Below are 18,258 nucleotides of genomic sequence, written 5' to 3'. Positions count from 1 at the left end.
AACTGGTACAGGAACTGCTCTGAATTCGGATGTTCTGAGCAAGGGGTCCGTGGGATCTTCTTTCTTTGCTTCAAGCCACCATGTCGTCATATCTCCTTTGCCCTGTTGGATTAAGAAAAATGAGAGTGACAGGGTGAATGAGAGAGAGGAAAGAGTCATGTTGCAAAGCATGTGTTCCTTTGAATTTTAAATAAAGCCATTAGGGTTTGATGGAGGGCAGAGAGCAGCAGCTGAGGCCACCACTGAGCAAGACATCACAAGTGTTCGCATTGCAGCCGTGTTCCCTTGGGGCAGAGGAGTAAACCCCTCCCCTGTAATCACACTGGCACCACCCAAAAAGAGGTTTTAGGTTACAATGTGAATGAAAGCCTGAAGAACTAGTTAACTTCCCAGGAGAAGACAGAGCAAAACCCAGATTCAATCAGCCTCTTTTCCCTTGGAGTGAGGTTTAGAATTACCTAACTGACAAACGCTGTTTTGCAATTTAAGGTACCAGCTTGTATTAGCTTTGGAGATCAACAATTATCAAAGAGGGAAGATATAGCATTACATGCAAGAAATCTCACTCTGACAGTAGGCTACAATAAAATGTCTAATCGCTAGGGCAACCATTACAACTATGGATGGGAATGAGCTGAAAATGGTCTTCTCTGCAATATAGATTTACTGTGATGTCTGGATTTGGTTACAGACTGTATAACATATGACATGTTCAAATGTTCACAAAACATACCTTAACATTGAGTGTCCCTCTGCACGTGAGACTATATCCTCTGAGTGTGTGAAGCAAGTCAGCTGTGACCCCACTCACCTGGATCTTCAGGGCTACGACACAAATTTTATTTTATCTTATTTCATTGCGTCCAAAGCATGCTGTTTAACCTGTAACCTGTTTTTAATCATTTGTCAACATTTAATATTGTATAAAATGTGTAATGCTAATGCAGAGGTTAAACAAACAACAACAACACAGGGAATTTATAGCCACAGGATATAGACCACTTCAGAACTTAATATGTTTACTACAACACTGCAGGTTCTTGAGTCAGGGCTGGACAATATTAGAGAGCATACAGTTAGTATAGTAAAAATTTAAACTTGAACCTGATATCTTCCACGCTGAGACATTTATTACCTTCACTTGTTGATTCCATCCGTGACGCTGTGTTGACAGTGTCTCCAAACAGGCAATAGCGTGGCATTTTGGTGCCAACAACTCCAGCCACAACAGGTCCTGGAAGGATAAACAGTGGTATGGTCATATTTGTATGATGTTAAAGTTTAAATATGAAGTGGTCGAACAGTATTCATCACAAAGGTGTCAGAGGGAAAAGCAAATATAAGGGTTTTCTATAGTGACAAAGTGACATGATCATTTACAAGCAAGGGAAATTTTACAAGGTTTTAAAAAATTCATCCCATGTGACCTCAGAGCTGATGGTGGGCATATTAAACATCAGTTTACATCAGGCATGTATCAGTTTATTGGTTAATTAAGAATTATAGCATAAGATTATACATATTTTCTGTATTGAGTAATACAAATCATCCTCTATTCAAGTCAGTCAATTCTTCCTAAATTCATTTAAGGTTTGAAAGTGACAGAAAAACATGAATCAAAAATGAATATCAGTAGTACCTACACCCACATACTGTACACAAGACTGCATTAAAATCAGTTGAGCAGACGTATACATATTGGCAAGTCATAAAAAGAGAAAAAGTTAAATGTATTTTGATCTAGAAAGAGGGAACAAATGAATTAAAGGCTCATTCTTAAGATGTGAATTTGAGTCTGGATGGATCAGGTTTGAGAAGACTTATCGTTTGAGAAGACAGTAGCGCTTTTACATTAATATACATAGCTAATATTATTTACACTGCTGGACCAGCAGCATCCCAGTGGCAAGCAAAAAGAGACTGAATTGTCTGGTGAAGAAGGCCAGCTCTGTCCTTGGCTGCCCTCTTGAGCCTGTGGAGGAGGTGGGTGATCAGAAGATCGAAGCAAAGCTGTCATTCCTGATGAAAAAACAATCCCACCCCCACCAGCAGATTACTTCCAACTGCACTGGGAAGGAGCATTACTGCAGGTCTTCCCTTCCTGCTGCTGTGAGGCTGTACACCAAGCCTGCTCCCGGTAGAGCACATATGTAGAAATACTGTTGTATTTAATTTATTTACTATTTGTATTGTATTTTGTATGTATTTATTGTTTCCCCCTTCCTTGTCTTGTGTGCACTGTCCTTATCTATATGCTGCTGTAACACATTTCTCCACTGTAGGATCCATTTTCTTATCTTATTTAATTTAATTGTCATTTATCCTTTTGTAGGTGCCTACAGTTTGTTTAAGGTTGCTCTATAGCAGTCTTCAACCTCTGACAGTTGTAAAAATGTCTCATGTCCTACTAGATGCCCACAATACCTGAGTGGATGCCGGCACGGATCTTGAGCTGTGTGTTGGGCTTGTGGGGGATTTTAAAAGTGTGGCAGACGCTGACAAGATCCAGGGCCATGCTGGCTATCTCCCCAGCGTGATTGATGCCATTTTCTTTAGGGACCCCAGAAACCACCATGTCTGGACAGAGGAAAATACAGGAGGAGTGAGAGATATACTGCTAAATAGCAAAAAATACGATCACCATTAGACAGTAAATCAATAAACTGCTTTTAGATGATAAATCTTTCAGCTGTGCTTCCTCCTGTAATCTATTTCAAAGCTAAAACCAGGACTTCAGGTTTCTTTGTTATCACTTGATATTTAGACTCTGCTTCATCAAAATGATTTATCACTTTACTTACAAGCATCGCCTATTGTCTCCACTTTGTAGACGTCATAATTGTCAATGATGTCATCAAAGGTGGTATAGAGCTGGTTGAGGAAGTCCACGACTTGGTGGGGAGTGCTGGCACCAGACAGCTGAGTAAAGCCCACAATATCACTGGAAGAAGGGAGTAATACAGCGTCAGTCATTCCCAGTTTAATTATCTCTATATAATAGGACAATTTTTTAAAAACAAGTAAAATGTATGTAAAATAACAATGACATAACACAAACTGAATGTAGATTAATTACTAAATGAGCTACCATAATTCAATATTTTTAAATATTTAATATTTCATAACAGAACAATTATGCAACCCCTTGCTCAAGGAGAGGCAGTATTAGACATTGGACTTGGTTTTGAAGACATCTACTGAGGATTGTATGTCATGTTTGACATTAATATAAAATGTCAAGAAAATGGACAATAAGTTTATTCAACTGAGATGATACTACAGCTTCTGTACATAACAGTAAGCAGTTTATTGCCAGAGATGTGGAGAAAATGGTGTGTGTCTGCATATTATTGGTTACTGTCCAGCACTTAAGGAGTGGCAGGTTAATATTTGAGAGACTGAAATCCTAAAGATAAAGTTGCAAAACTACTAAACTAAACTCCAGGACTAAACCAAACAATACAGACTAAGAAATTCAAAGAATGGTCCACAACAATGGTGCTCTTAGTTATTACAAAAATAAAAAATCCATTGCATTCATTTTATTTACAAAACACAAACCTGAAGTATATGGTGGTATTGGAGAAGCTCTGAGCCTCTGTTGTGCGGCCTTGGCGAAGGTCATCAGCCACCGGCTTTGGTAACATACCTGCACAAGAATATGTGAACTGAAAAGGTTCTGTCTTTGGCAGTAGGTATTACTTCTGCTCCACCAGATGGCAGCAAGTACACACGAGTGATTCCTTCAACACTAAAGCTTCACAAGTCAAGTGATAAAGTCCTCAGGATTATTAACATTAAACATCAATTTCCCTGTCCATATGCCTCAGATTAGGAATGTATATGCACACAATATATATTATACATCCAGTGCTGCTTGCACAATATTATCAGTGTTTTCTCTCCACCATCACCAAAAACAATTCCAAAATATCTCATCTTCTTATTCCTAATTGTATTTCTCACTTACTGTATAACAGTCGATCTGTTTTCTGTTTCTCTTGAAGAAGGTCCTGTGTTCTTTCTGCAACTATGGCCTCCAAATGTTTGCTGTACTTCTCCATCTGTAGTAAGATAAGCTATGTGTCTAAAACAGCCCAGATGGCTTTATACAATGCATGAGCATTTCATTTTGATGTATTACAGAGGGTTATTACCAGGTTCATCATCATGTCAACTGGACTGACTTTGTGTGGGTTCATCTTTTCGAGCATCTTCTTCACTTGATCGAACGTCGGCCTCATGGTGACGTTGTGAGACCAGCATTTCTTAATGAGCTGCTCAAGATTCCCAGAGAAGAGGGTCAAGTCTTTTTGTCTATTATGTTTATACAGAATAAGGCTTTTAAGATGCAACTATTAGTGCATTCCCAAGTTTTAAGTTATTCAATGCAAATATCACACATGACAGACCTCACAGTAGTCTCCCTGACTGGGACAGTCAGTGTCTGCCTTCCCTGCTTTGAGTTCAGGCAGAGGGGGGCGCCACATGAGATCCATCCTCGCTCCCTCAGCCTGATCCTGTAAGAGGGCACTGCTGGTTACAAAGCAAAGATCAAAAGATAACTGAAGCTTGTAATCTACAGTGAGGGTTGTTATACTCACTAAAATTAGGTCAGAGCGAGTTGCAATCTCGACCAGAATGATGGAGTAGCTGAGGACAGAAAGCAAAAGTAGAGAAAGGATACAATTTCCTATTTATTCCCCTGTGCAGATTCGGCAGAAACACCGCTAATAGTTGTGAGGCTTGTCTCTCTACCATAACTTATGTCTCCAACTAAATGACACCAAATTACCATGTGGTACAAATCAAACTTCTCTGCTTTATCTAAAACTAACTGCTTGTGTTGTGTCACTCAAACACACCTGTAGACGTCTGCTGCTGCTGTCATATTGGAGCTGCTTCCCAGCAGGACCTCTGGAGCACAGTAAATAAGGTTTACATCCCCACAACTGAAGCCATTACTGATGGCTTCAAAGTCCTCCTTTCTGTAGGCAGTGAGTCCATAATCTGCGGCCAAACACAGAAAAATATAGAGTGCAGAAAAGCATGATGTTGTTTTTCATTCACTTTGCTATCATGATAGCATTGCTGCTAGCGTAGGATGTGACTAAGAAGTGCTGTGACTCCTAAAAGTTAAACTGTGTATATTTACTGACTCATTTGTGTAACAGATGAGAACAAATTGTGTTGCTTTCCAGTACAACGATGGTGATATTTTGTCACCTGAGATTTTGCACACCCAGCGGTCATCAATGACACAGTTTCTGGAGTGAAGTCTTCCATGAAAGGTCTTGTGCTGGTGGAGGTAGGACATGCCACGGGCAATGTCAGTGGCAAAGGACAGTCTGCATGGATAAAGATTATACTATTTGTGCGTTTCGCTAATTGAAGTTAAAGAAAAGTCATAAATAAAATAAAATAAGCATGTCACAAATAATATTAGGTCATGCCACAACCACAACACAACATTTAATTCTTAAAATTGTGACCTGTAGCTTGCAGTTGTCTATACATGTACTTTATTCACATTTTAAGTTATTTAGAGACATCTTAAATATTGTTCACTGACATCTTATTATTGCATTCTGTTCCTTTATTTAGCACTTGCTTCAGACGTAGCACTCTAAATCTCATTGTACACTGCCTCCAAAACAGTTGTGACTCATCAGAGAATGGACATGGGCCTTCTGAGGGTGTCCTGTGCCCCTCTTCTGTGGGACCAGCTCCCAGTTCGGGTTTGGGAGGAAGACATCCTCTTAACTGTTAAGGTTAGGCTTAAGACTTTCCTTTTTGATAAAGCTGATAGTTAGGGCTGGCTCAGTTGACACTGAACCATCCCTTAGTTATGCTGCAATAGGCCGGCTGCTGGGGGATGATGCACTGAACACCTGTCCTCTACTTTCTTATCTCTTGCAATAAGCTAATAACCTCTAATTTCTTTTCTCTGGCACCAACCTCCTATCTTCTCATTTCTTATCTAATTTATTCTCTATTACTTACTTATGCATTTATCTGCAACTACTGTATACCTTGTTAATAGCTGTGTGTCCCTCTCTCCATTTCCCTTTAGTCAGATGTATGTTTATTTCGTTCCTCCTGCTGCTCTCTTCTCTCTTTTTTTCTCTCTACCCAGATGACCTCAAGCAGATGAGTCCCTCCATATGAGCTGGGTTCTGCTCAAGGTTTCTTTCTGTTAAAAGGGAGTTTGTCATTGCTACCGTTGCCTTTGTGCTTGCTCTGGGGGTTTCAGGACAGGCTTTGTTTAAATAAGCTGATATTAGTTAAATATTTATCTGTATTTATTGTGGCTCAAGACAGCACTACAACAAGAAGGAATTGGACCGCAATCTTTAACTTCCCTGAATATAAAAATGTCTAAAAAGTTCTAACAGGCTATTTAAGGCTAAGATCACTAACGATAACAGGTGTTCTGGTGATACTAATAGTACCTATTATAAAGTATATTACAGTTACCAACCTGAAGCCCCAGTTGATGGGTATATCATCATTCAGCAGGACATCAGACAGGCTTCCTTTGGGGCAGTGCTCTGTGATGATGCTCACGTAAGGAACTTCAATGGAACCTCCAATGAACTTGCATAGATTGGGGTGGTCCAGTTGCCTGACCAATAGGAATAATGGAGTTAGATTTTGAGAGAAAATACTTTTTCCTGCATTTTTACCCATTCACTATGAAAGCTTGCCCTCACCTAACTTCTTTCACCTCCTTTCTGATGGTTTTAGAAAGGGTGAAATGTTTCTTGTGGATGTGTTTTACTGCCACCGTCCTCCCATCACTGCAAGACATTTACAAGACAGAGTGAACTCAATTATGGAAGAAGTATTTTGCAGAAGTTGCTGTAGTATGTTTGTGACTTGCAGTAATACATGCTTTATTTTTTTACTTGTTACTTGGTGTTTCTGAATCCTTAGCATTTATCCAAACTAATAATATAACATCTCACTATATTCCTGGCTGTATGCATCCTGGTTTGAAGGTTGTGTTGACCCCAGTGAACACAGTCACATCAGTGGTTCGACTGATGGTGGAGTTACTCTTCACATGCTGCAGGCTTGTGGTGCTGCCAAGTCCCATACAGCACACTCTCCCTGCAGACATGACGGTCACAAGAACAATTTATCATGAATTCCGAAATAGATAGGAGACATTTAACAGCTGGACCATGGGGACAAAATAACTCCAGGTCCGGACATGACTGTTGTCTGTTGTGTATAGATGGTCAATGCTTTTATTTCAGGGCAAAGGTAAAGATAAAAAAAAAAAACCCTACTCTCAAAAACACATAAGACTCTGACCCATGTCTTGAAAAAAAAAGTCGAAAGGAAGTTAAAGTCTAGTGCTTCCACATTGCTAATGTTTTTTATGGAAATGCATCTGTAAACTGCATCTTTTAGACATGTTACCAAATATTATGTTCTTGTAGTTGATGATCCAGCTTTCATCCCAAAACATTTTCTGTTTCTGATACTGGAGCCACTGCAGGAAGGAATAAAAACGAGATAAACATCAACACATGACTCATCCGTGTTTGTGCGCATGTGTTTGCACAGACTGACCACCATGGTGAGGATGAAGCCCGTGATGAACAGGGCGACTGGAAGCCCAATGGCCACTTTGATGGTGATGGACATGGGGCATATGCCACAGTCTGCAGGACAGTTCAGGCAGGTCTCCTCCAGCTCACAGACATCATCCCCACACACTGAAATACAATCACACACTTCAAAACTAAAGTAAAACTGTTTTCAAAGTTCTACTTACTTAAACAAACACTGAAATAAGCAGTACTGATTGACGGATTAAAATATAGCAATATAGCATATAAATAGGAACAAAAAGAGGAATGTGTCTGAAAATAAAAGTATTCCAACTTACACTATTTAAAAATACTATAGTATTCAAAACAATACTTGGTGATAATAATATGTGAATCACTTTCTTTTTTGTATTAGGAGTCACGTGTCAGCAATGTTACATACAAAAATCTTCATCACATTGTTACTGATTTTGACCCAGTGCTCCAGTTTTTTTTTTCTTTTCTTTCTCCTTAACAGAGCATTTTTAAACAAAACACATGAACATGAGGTCTATTATAATAACACAAGAAAATAAATAATTGAATAAATCTCATTTTAAAAAAGAAAGAAAAAAGACCTAAACAAAAGAAGGGAAATGTACATTTTCCATTTCATCTAGATGTCTTCAAATTTGGATTGTTGAAGTCTCATTGACAAAGTGATTCTTTTCATCACAAATATATCATAGATGATATCATACCATTCATCTATACTTGGGATGTCTGGTTTAAGCCATTTCTTCGTAATTGCTTTTCTTGCAGCTAAACTTCCAAATAAATATATATAGATATGAAGCTGATTTTAATTAATTTACATATTACTGGGTACCATGTTAAGTGTCCCCTGGGGTCAATCAAGCTGTATCACATCTAGATCATAGTTGGTGGTTATATTTTATATTAATCTGAGTCTGTAAAGTCTGCAACAACTCTTTAAAGTTAAGCGGAGAAGTAATAGAGAATTTAAAGTTAAGTGTGTCAAAACTGTACACCCACCACTGACTAAATTAAAATCTAATTCACACAAACGTCACAATCACTGAGTGATATTTAAAGAACAACTGCATTGCCAGATAAAATTTGTATAAAGCCTCTATACATCTCTCTCATTCTGCCAGTACAAGATGATGTTGAAATTGTAACACTGCTGATAGTGTAGCCATTGTTTTGTAAAGTATAGCTATTCTACCGCATAACTTCAATACAGATAACAGTGTATGTAAGACTTAATCTCAGTCTCTTTGTCTGGTTATTAAAACAAAACATTTAATAACTCATAACTAATAAGGTACGATTGAACACCTTACAGTTTCACTTTCTACAAATGTGACTGCGATTGTCTCTGGACAGCAGAGGTAGCTACAAGTGTTAATCTGAGCGTCAGCAGACTGACCTTGAGCACTGACAACAAGCACTTTGGACTCCAGTGCTGCGTGCATCTGTCCTATTTTAATATGAGCAATGACTGAGGTGACCCCCAGATGGACTAATACTACCTGAAATGAAATAGATAGATTGATATTAAAACATGTCTGTAATGACTGGAATAGATAGATAGACTTCCATGTCAGAAATGTACATACATAGATCAGGCATAACATTATGACCACTGACAGGAGAAGTAAATAACATTGACCATCTTGTGACAATTCAATGTTCTGCTGGGAAACTTTTGGACCTGGCATTCATGTAGATCTTACTTAGACACGTACCACCCACCTAGACCAGACCAGACACCCCCACCCCATAGCAATGACACTCCTTGATGGCAGCAGCCATCCCCAGCAGGATGCAGCCTGGCACAGGCACACACACAAAAACGGTTTAGGAACAACTAAAACAAATATGAAAAAGGTGTTGACCTGGCCTCCAAATTCACTAGATCCCAAACTGATCATGTATCTGTGGGATGATCCACAGAGGCCCCTCCCCTCATTCCTAAACAATGTTAGGAATGTGCTCATAATGTTATGTCTGATCTGTGGTGCATACAATAAATACACGAATGAAAAATATAAATGATTTAGACCCATAATTCTTATAGTTTCAAACTGTTTCATATATTTTATTTACACAGACAAACCTGATATCTGTCGTTCTCAACTTTACTGTGACTTCAGTTTATCAAAACAATCTAGAAACATTTGGGGATGTAAAATACACTGTATTCTGTCAGATCTTAATCAGACACATGAATATACGTTTGTTTCTTACTTTATTTTCATTGGGTAAGCTGCAACTCAAAGTGTTGTTCTCTTGTAAATTGTGACTAACAGACAAGTAAACACAACTTACTGCCATGTTGTAACATACCAGATCAAAAGACTACATGCTATACAAAAGATGTTGCACTATAATGCATGCTTTTGTGTTTTACCTGTATGTAAGATGTATTCTTCAGTAGTAAACATTCTTTTGAGATTTGTGTCATTCAGTCTTAATAGCAATAAATGAAATGAAATATTTACAGGCATTAACATGATGTGGTACTGTAAGAGGAGGAAGAAGAAGAAGACGTTAGAAACTCCCTATTATTTTGTAGGATTTTGTTTGGGGCTCACCTTTGAAGTCCAGTATTTCTGGGTCATCTTCCCCGCTTTGGATACAGTGTGAGTCACTATTTTGCCATCATCAGGGATCCAAGGGCCACAGATTCCACCTTGTTTCTTTGAAAGGACGGGAAAACGGTTTGTAAAAATGCTATCTCAAAATGTCCCCTCTACAATACTGGATTTAATATAATTTCATGTAAGAGGCAAATTATATATCATATATCAGCAGCTTGAATGGATTTTTTCATTAGCAGTGAGGTTTTCAAAGCTGGCACTATTATGAAGCAAGTTTTCAAACAAAGCTGGTCTGGCTGTGGGAAATGAAATAAGAGCTATGTATAATTTAACTCCACAGTACATGAAGTTATGCAGTTTATATAAGACTCCACAATGGACTCACAATCAGCCTTAAAGGGGAATTACTGTTTTTTACAACCTGGACCTTATTTCTGGCATAAAATACGGTCGTTTACTCACCCATATAACTTCAGTGTAATTTGAAATCGCTCAGACAATATTTAGATCCGCGTATATCCATATAGTGGGAGTGACTGGGGCACCGAAACGCAGCCTCTAAAAAACGCATTATCTGCTGCGAAACTCGTTCATTTCACCAATATTTTGTTATGATACACTAGTGGTATTCCCCGTTGAGTCCGGAGTAACCTGTTATCGTCATCCGGGGTCTGTTGATTGACCTACTAACCTCTGACCTGGATGATGTCATCTCTGAGCGCCGTGCACAACCAGCGTAGCTTGTTTACCTGTAATTTGCTGCTGCTAGTTTTTTGCAACATGGCTGAATATTTTTCCGGTTCTGAGGTTGTGGACGATGACTTTGTTTATGATAGATGTCCTTACCATTGAGCCAGAGTATACGGATGAGGAGCTTGTTGAAAGGAGGATGCGGAGGCAGTGAAAGGAACAGCTGGCCAAAGAACAACAAACCGCTGCACGTCCGCGAATAGACAACAGGTAACTCCGGACTCAACGGGGAATAGCACTAGCATATCATAACAAAATATTGGTGAAATGAACGAGTTTCGTGGCAGATAATGCGTTGTTTAGAGGCTGCGTTGCGGTGCCCCAGTCACTCCCACTATATGGATATACGCTGATCTAAATATCGCCCGAACGACTCCAAATGACACCAAAGTTAATGGGTGAGTAAATGATCGTATTTTATACCAGAAATAAGGTCCAGGTTGTAAAAAAATACCGTAATTCTCCTTTAAGGAACTAATCAAACCTCTATGATTCCCTTCGGTGTAATGGTTCAAACATGGTATCTTGTTGAAGAACAGTATAAGAGGATTTGTTAAAAGTTGCTTCAAGAGTAGCAAAGTAAATTCAGAATTTATGATGACCTGTCCAGGCCCTGTCCATGCCCCTCCACGGCCCTCCAGAGGACAAGCGGTTACAGAAAATGAATGAATGAAGAATTTATGATTTGTGATAAGAGGTATCAAATCAGCTCAGGAATAACGGCCTTTTCATATTTGCTTTATTTTTTATTATACGAGAAGGAGAATGTGGCAATAATGTGGACAGTATGTGTTTAAGGTGAAGCCAGTGTTGTGTACAAACCATGAGGCCCAGAGGACACGAGTGGATGTTGGCGTGGTACACACAGCAGTTCATTTCATTTGCGTTGTTCCAGTGTGATGGGCACATGTGTTCGTGACAGAACCTCTTTGCCTCTGATGCATTGCTAAAAGTGAAGGTGAGTGGGCAGACAAGGACATTAATTAAGGAAACACCCCATGCTGCTAATTACTGTGGAAGCTCAAACACAAACCTGGTGCTCATCTTTCTTAGCAATTCTCTCAGAGCTTTTACTTGAGAATGAAAGCAGATTTTACTGTCAGAAAGAGGTTATTGACTAAGGTTAAGGCTGACATTTAAGACAATCAAAAGTATTTGATCACTTAGTGGTGTGTATGTCTGATCACACCCACAAAGACATACACTATTTAGTAACCGCACATAATATGTCATCACCAGTGTCAAATCTAAAACTGAGCGCCATTTTGTTTTGTTTAAGTAACAATGAATCAGCTGTATGATAAAATCTGCACATGTACGTCTCTGCCTGTGTGTGTTAAAGATTTTGCGTGCTTGTGTAACACTTACTCACCTAAACTGGAAAATCTTGTTTCTGATAGCATACTCGTAGAAGGAATCTGCGGCTGTCACTGTGTACGAGACATTGAACTCTTCCCCATTGCTTACTTTCTCTGGAGGACGCTGCACCCAGGCCATTTCCAGACCTGTGAAAACACCACATGCATGTTGACCTGGACATGCAAACTCAAACAGTCGCCATAAGCACACAGTACAGACACTGTGAGCTTTATTTGCCCATGTTCTGCAACAGCTATGATTTATTGAGCCCCACCTCCAAAGTCACTAAAACTGTCTCCTGATACGTGCTGTAAATATTGTCTCCTTCCTTTTTGAGCCAGAGCATAAAATCAACAGATTTTAAAGTCAACTCTAAAAAATCATCAAATCTTTGATGACGCACAGTAAGGAAGACAGGAACAAACACCTTACCTCCGCAGCTAATCATGTTATAATCATTTGGATTGTCGATCGGCCAACAGTCGTACTCTGTATTGTCCAGATCATGCCAGCAATTCATTCCCTGCAGACATGACAGGGAGGTTTCATTTTGTGTGTGTCAAGCTATTTTTGTTGTTGTTAAACTATTTTTAAAAGGCCTAATGTGGATAAAGTGGTTTTATCAATGAGTCAAAGCTGACCCTGTGAGCATGTACATGGATTAAATACACAAGTCAACTGTAAACTTTGTTGAGTCGAATGATAAGGAACAAATGAAACAGCAGCTTACATCAACATCCCTAGATATAGGCTGACAAGAGAACATTTACGAAGGATGAAGAGAACATTTTCCGAATTTTCACTCAGTAGATTAATCAAGAAACAAATCAGCGGTCTTATCCAACTACCTCAACCAACTGTAGTAAAAGGCTGCTTAAATATGTATGCATCAGCAATATCACTGTAATAACACAATATATTACAGTATATCAGTGCTGTGTGGAGTACTTTTTCATATAATACTTGCTAATTCTACATACGTACATAAACTAGCAAGTAACAGAGTCATTTTGGTGTCTGAATACGAATACTTCCTCCAGCACTGCAAGTAACCCAGCAGTACACTGAAACACCCCAAACCCATGACCACATGTCCACAGCAACAAATGTTTCTGACAAGACAACAAAAGCAAGAGGGGTTCCTCCACAATAAAAGAAAATGTCAATACTATAAACTCAGTTGCCACACTTGGTTATATTTCTTTCTCTTTGCAATAAATATATATTTATATCATGCCGTCATTCACATCATAGTGCAGCATATTAACAGTTTAACCTTAGTGTAACCTTAAATATTTGTGGCCATTCGACTGCAATTGCTCTCTAGAATTAAATTTGTTGCAATGATATATTTATATATTTGTAAAACGTACCATTAAGAAGCACAGGTAGAGGGATGCTGCTATCCGTAAAGCCATGAGCAAAGCTGCTGAGGATGAACCCGCTCTGGACAGACTGGACAGAGTGACTGAGTGAGAAAACGAGTGTGCGTGTGTGTGTGTGTGTATGTGGGTGCAGTCACCTCAACAAAACCAAGGCAGAACCCTTTTACCCTCTCTCATTCCTGTCCCTTGTCCCTAAATGTCCAATCAGCTGAAGAGGCTCTCCAATCACTTCGACTTTTTCAGATTCACAACTCACCTTCACTGTCCTCCAGGTTCCTGCTGTAGTTAAACCCACCACCAGGGCACCAAATCCTTTGCCGTCCTTCTGCGTGATGAAGCTCAGACAGTTTGAAAATATAAACTATATTTTGCATAACATGTAAATTGTATTATGCGGAATGATTTCTGAAGACAGGTTTGAGTCATTGACTGTGTTAGTCAGCAACAACATTCAAACCTCTAGACCCCTTATATCAGATGTATCATTGCGTGTATCACTGCTCACATTCATAATCAAGTATCGTACACATCTTTATAGCACAAGACATTCAGCCCCAGAATGTATAAGTGCATTGTTCAGCAGGTAAATTCAAACAGTGAGATCACCATTTCCCATCCCCACCCACGCACCCACCCACGCACCCATAGGTTTACAGGACATATAACACACTTGGGGTTTAAGAAAATAAAAATAGAGGGGAAATAGAAAAGCAGAATAAAAACAAAAAAATTTAAAAAAAATTAATTAATTTAAAAAGGGGGGGGGGGGGGGGGGGGGGGTCTGCTGCGACCTTATGTGAGTTCTGCCCTATTCACCGTCAAGGGGCTCTTGCAGGGAGTCATAAAAGACGAGAAAGGGTCTCCATATTTTGAAAAAGGATTGAGAGGATCCCTTGAGCGTGTATTTGATTTTTTCTAACTTTAAGAAATACATAACATCATTGACCCAACGAGAAAAGGATGGAGGAGCTTGTTGTTTCCATCTGAAAAGAATCAAACGTCTCTCAAGGAGCGTAGTAAAAGCTATAACGACATAGGTTTCAGCTGATAGGCCGGCTTGTGGCTCTTCTGGTATAAGACCAAAGAGGGCACAGATCGGATCAGGATCTAACTGGGTTCCAAATATCTTACTAAAAGCTTTAAAAATACTTAACCAAAAGGTGGAGAGGTTTGGACACAGCCAGAACATATGCATTAGGTCTGCCGGCTGGCCTCTACATCGGGGGCATAGTGGGTTAGCATTTGGATAGATCTTTGCCAACCTGGCCCTAGTAGAGTGAGCTCTATGTACCACTTTCAGTTGGATTAAACCATGCTTTGCAGATGTAGATGATGTGTGTATCAGATTTAAGATGGAGTCCCACTGATCATCTCTAAAAACTACTCTGAGATCAGATTCCCAGGCCTTTCTTAAGTTTTCAGTGGAGTGTGGGTTAATGTTCTGGATGAGATCATAGATCTGGGCTATCAGTCCTCTATGGTCTGATTTCAGTTCAAGAATATATTCGATGTGAGATTTTGCGGGCTTATCCGGAAACGAGTTAAATGTCTTTTGTACAAAGCTCCTAACCTGTAAGTAACGGAAGAAATGGTTCTTAGGGTGTATTCACACCTGCCTTGTTTAGTTCGATTAAAACAAACTCAAGTTCGTTTCCTTGCTTGGTTCGGACCTTTTTGACTGGTGTGAATACAATCACTCGAACTCTGGTGCGGACCAAACAAGCGGACCGAGACCCAGCTGAGGAGGTGGTCTCGGAGCGGTTCCTACCGAACCCTGGTGCGGTTCCTTTATGGTGTGAAAGCAGCCCGACCTCGATCCGACCCAAGTTGCAAAAATCTACCTTTTTGGATTTGACGAGCTCCCGTAGTTTTCGCGCATTATGGGAAATGTAGGATAGCCCAGTAACACACACAACAGAGAGAGACACGTGAAGCAAACAAACGCAGGTAGGTTAGGTAGAGATGAGCCGTGGCTTAACCTGGAGCTCTGAGGAGACACGCTGCCTCCTACATATCTGGGCAGATGTCCAGATATCTCAAATGCTGGAGAAAACACATAAAAATGCAGAAGTATATAAGATTTTTAGTAAACAAATGAGAGAGAGGGGATTCCAGCGCTCAGCTGAACAATGCAGTGTTAAAGTGAAAAAACTTCGCCAGAATTATATTAAAGTGCGAGATGCCCTAAGTAAGAGTGGAAGTTCCGGCGAGGAAAAAGATAAATGTCCATGGTTCGACGAACTCAATAAAATCCTTGGAACAAGACCAACAGTTTGCCCCGTGGATATCGTCGAGTCCAGCCCCGCAGACAAGACATCATCTAATGCTAGCCATAGTGCATCTCCTTCCTCCAGTTACCTCTCCGGAGATGTTGAACTTGGTGGATTTGGTGAGTGTACGAGATATTAACGTTATATAGGCTATGTCATTGTGTTTGAAAGTATAATTTATTATCATGGGTATATTTCTGCTAGGCCTAATACTTAGCATAATAACAAGTAGACCTACAGTACGCAAAGTCTCCATTGTAGCCTATTTACGTGGGACATTTGGCTTCCTTCTTTACCCCGCCTATACGTTTACCAGCCAATGGCTGAACGACCTTAGCACATGTGTTTTTGTGTATAAATTCTGGTCCGGTTGCAATTAATCACAGTGTGAAAGCGAACCGCACTAAAAAAAAAAAAAGAAAAAAATAATTGGTCCGGACCAAAGCAAGAGAACTAACGGACCTTCCTGGTGTGAATACGCCCTTAGGCAAGTCGTAGGTTTGGGATAGTTGAGAGAAAGATGCAAATGTATTTTCTATGCACAAGACATTTTTTCCATCTCTGCCGAAATCTGTTGGCCCTGAGATTCAAAAGAAACCAAAAGACAGCATTTCTGGACATCTGTGAAATTTAATTGGCTTTTCAAGAATGCATAATTACAGCACGGCTGCCACAGCACAGGGTTTACAGTTCATGTTTTTGGGAACACTAAACCAGAGTGGCAGGCAGCAGTCATGACAGGTCTACAGCTCTGCTCACGACATCCTGTACTTGCGACTACACAGCATGTTCTTAATACAAACCACATGACTTCAATTAAGTCAAACATCGACAACTGAAACAGCCTGAGAAATTTTCTAAGAGCAAAATGTACAATCTACCCGGGGGTGTTTCAATGCATAAAAGGATTTTAACATGTCATTATGAATGCTATAAAAACAGATTACATCAAGTTTGAAGGGAAATGGCTGAGAGTTTGTGGTTGCAAAGAGTAAACAATAGTCTTGCATTTCAGGCATGACAAGTTTTGCAAATTATAGGAGATCTGAAACTTTAGGATGCCTTTTAGGGGAGAACCAAAGCACTACAGTATGTATACAGTAATTAGGGGTTGTACCGACAAGTCGACTAGTCAACTTAACTGCTGTGCCATGACGCTTTAAGCAGGAAGTCGACTAGTCTGCTGAAAACTAACAGCGGCTCATCAAGTGTGTGGAAAGTGTGAAGCCCATACTACTGTGACATGCAGAATATATAAGTCAGTCCTGAAATACAACAAATGCACTGCTGCAATTCACGGCTACTCTGTGAAGTACTATTAAACACTACTGACAGTGCGAATTTATATAGGCAAAACATAGCTGCAGCGCACAGTATTGATAAGCTCATGTGTTTATGTTTAGTTCTGTTGTGTTCTATTTGCTGACATTGTTGCTGTGGTTGTAAAGGGTGAGCGAGAACCGCATGTCAGACTGATAGCGCTTAAAATGTTGATGTGGGCTATGACTGACAGTAGCCCATGTTCAAGCTTCAGTTACCTTACAGAAAAGCCCCGATTGCTTCCTTTGTGTGAGACGCTACAATATGTATTCAGGTCAAGAATATAGATTTTTTATATGTGACGTCATCGACTAGTCGACGTTGACTCGACTTTTACCACATGTTAGTAGACTTTAAAAAAAGACTTTAAATTTATAAACAGTCATTACAATATGTATTCTATCATTTAGAAAAGACCTGACTGTGATTTACATTTATGTACAGCTTATAACAGAGATCATGTTTAATGTATTAATATTATTCTCTTCTTTCAGAGCACATCATTTTCCAGCAGATGCTGATAAACTTTTTGTGAAAAGTGACCCCTTGAGCACTGCTCAAACAGAGTGAGGTCATATTAATTGGCTAAAATTATACTAGATTCACTTTGTAAGACTTTGTGTCGTTATATTCCTGATGCATGTGCTTTGTAATCCAATTCCGAAAAGGCTCTCGTCTTTCACCAAGGATTTGATTATTTTTCTTAGACTCTTTTGCCAGTAACAGACTGAGTGGAAACAAGAGGTCACCCATTAATTGCCCTGAACAGGGTAAATGGTCCTGAAGAGCCACTAGAAATCACAACTAATGGTACTTAATCAGCTGCTGACTGTAGCACAAGTCATGTCACTGGAGTGCCGGGTAATCCTTTTTGTGTTTTTTGTTTTATGCAATAAAATTTGCAGTACTATCAAGTGTTTTTAGACGAACAATGACAATCAGTTATCATAAATTAGTGCTGATTTAAAATCCAGAGACAGTCTATTTTAGTCAGCCAGGATTTGCA

The 18,258-nt window shown here is 39.5% G+C and overlaps 1 protein-coding gene across 1 annotated transcript; it reads right to left on the bottom strand.

Annotated features, from left to right (window-relative positions):
- Positions 1-70: 70 nt before the first annotated feature.
- On the bottom strand, positions 71-12,725 carry LOC311490361 (atrial natriuretic peptide receptor 2-like; the record flags this gene model as incomplete). Its single annotated transcript, XM_084547806.1, has 20 exons — positions 71-102; positions 1,136-1,234; positions 2,425-2,577; positions 2,802-2,941; positions 3,562-3,649; positions 3,971-4,064; positions 4,158-4,355; positions 4,413-4,653; positions 4,866-5,010; positions 5,143-5,348; positions 6,482-6,625; positions 6,714-6,800; positions 6,969-7,113; positions 7,429-7,501; positions 7,582-7,727; positions 8,995-9,097; positions 10,163-10,267; positions 11,741-11,864; positions 12,291-12,423; positions 12,710-12,725. 20 exons carry the CDS (start codon positions 12,723-12,725, stop codon positions 71-73), a joined length of 2,472 nt encoding a protein of 823 aa, XP_084403932.1.
- Between the last annotated feature and the right edge of the window lie 5,533 nt (positions 12,726-18,258).

The sequence above is a fragment of the Chelon labrosus genome, assembly GCF_963514085.1.
Source record: "Chelon labrosus genome assembly, chromosome: 7".
Taxonomy (NCBI): domain Eukaryota; kingdom Metazoa; phylum Chordata; class Actinopteri; order Mugiliformes; family Mugilidae; genus Chelon; species Chelon labrosus.
The sequence above is the reverse complement of the archived record's forward strand: the minus strand, read 5'-3'. Positions and strand labels throughout refer to the sequence as shown.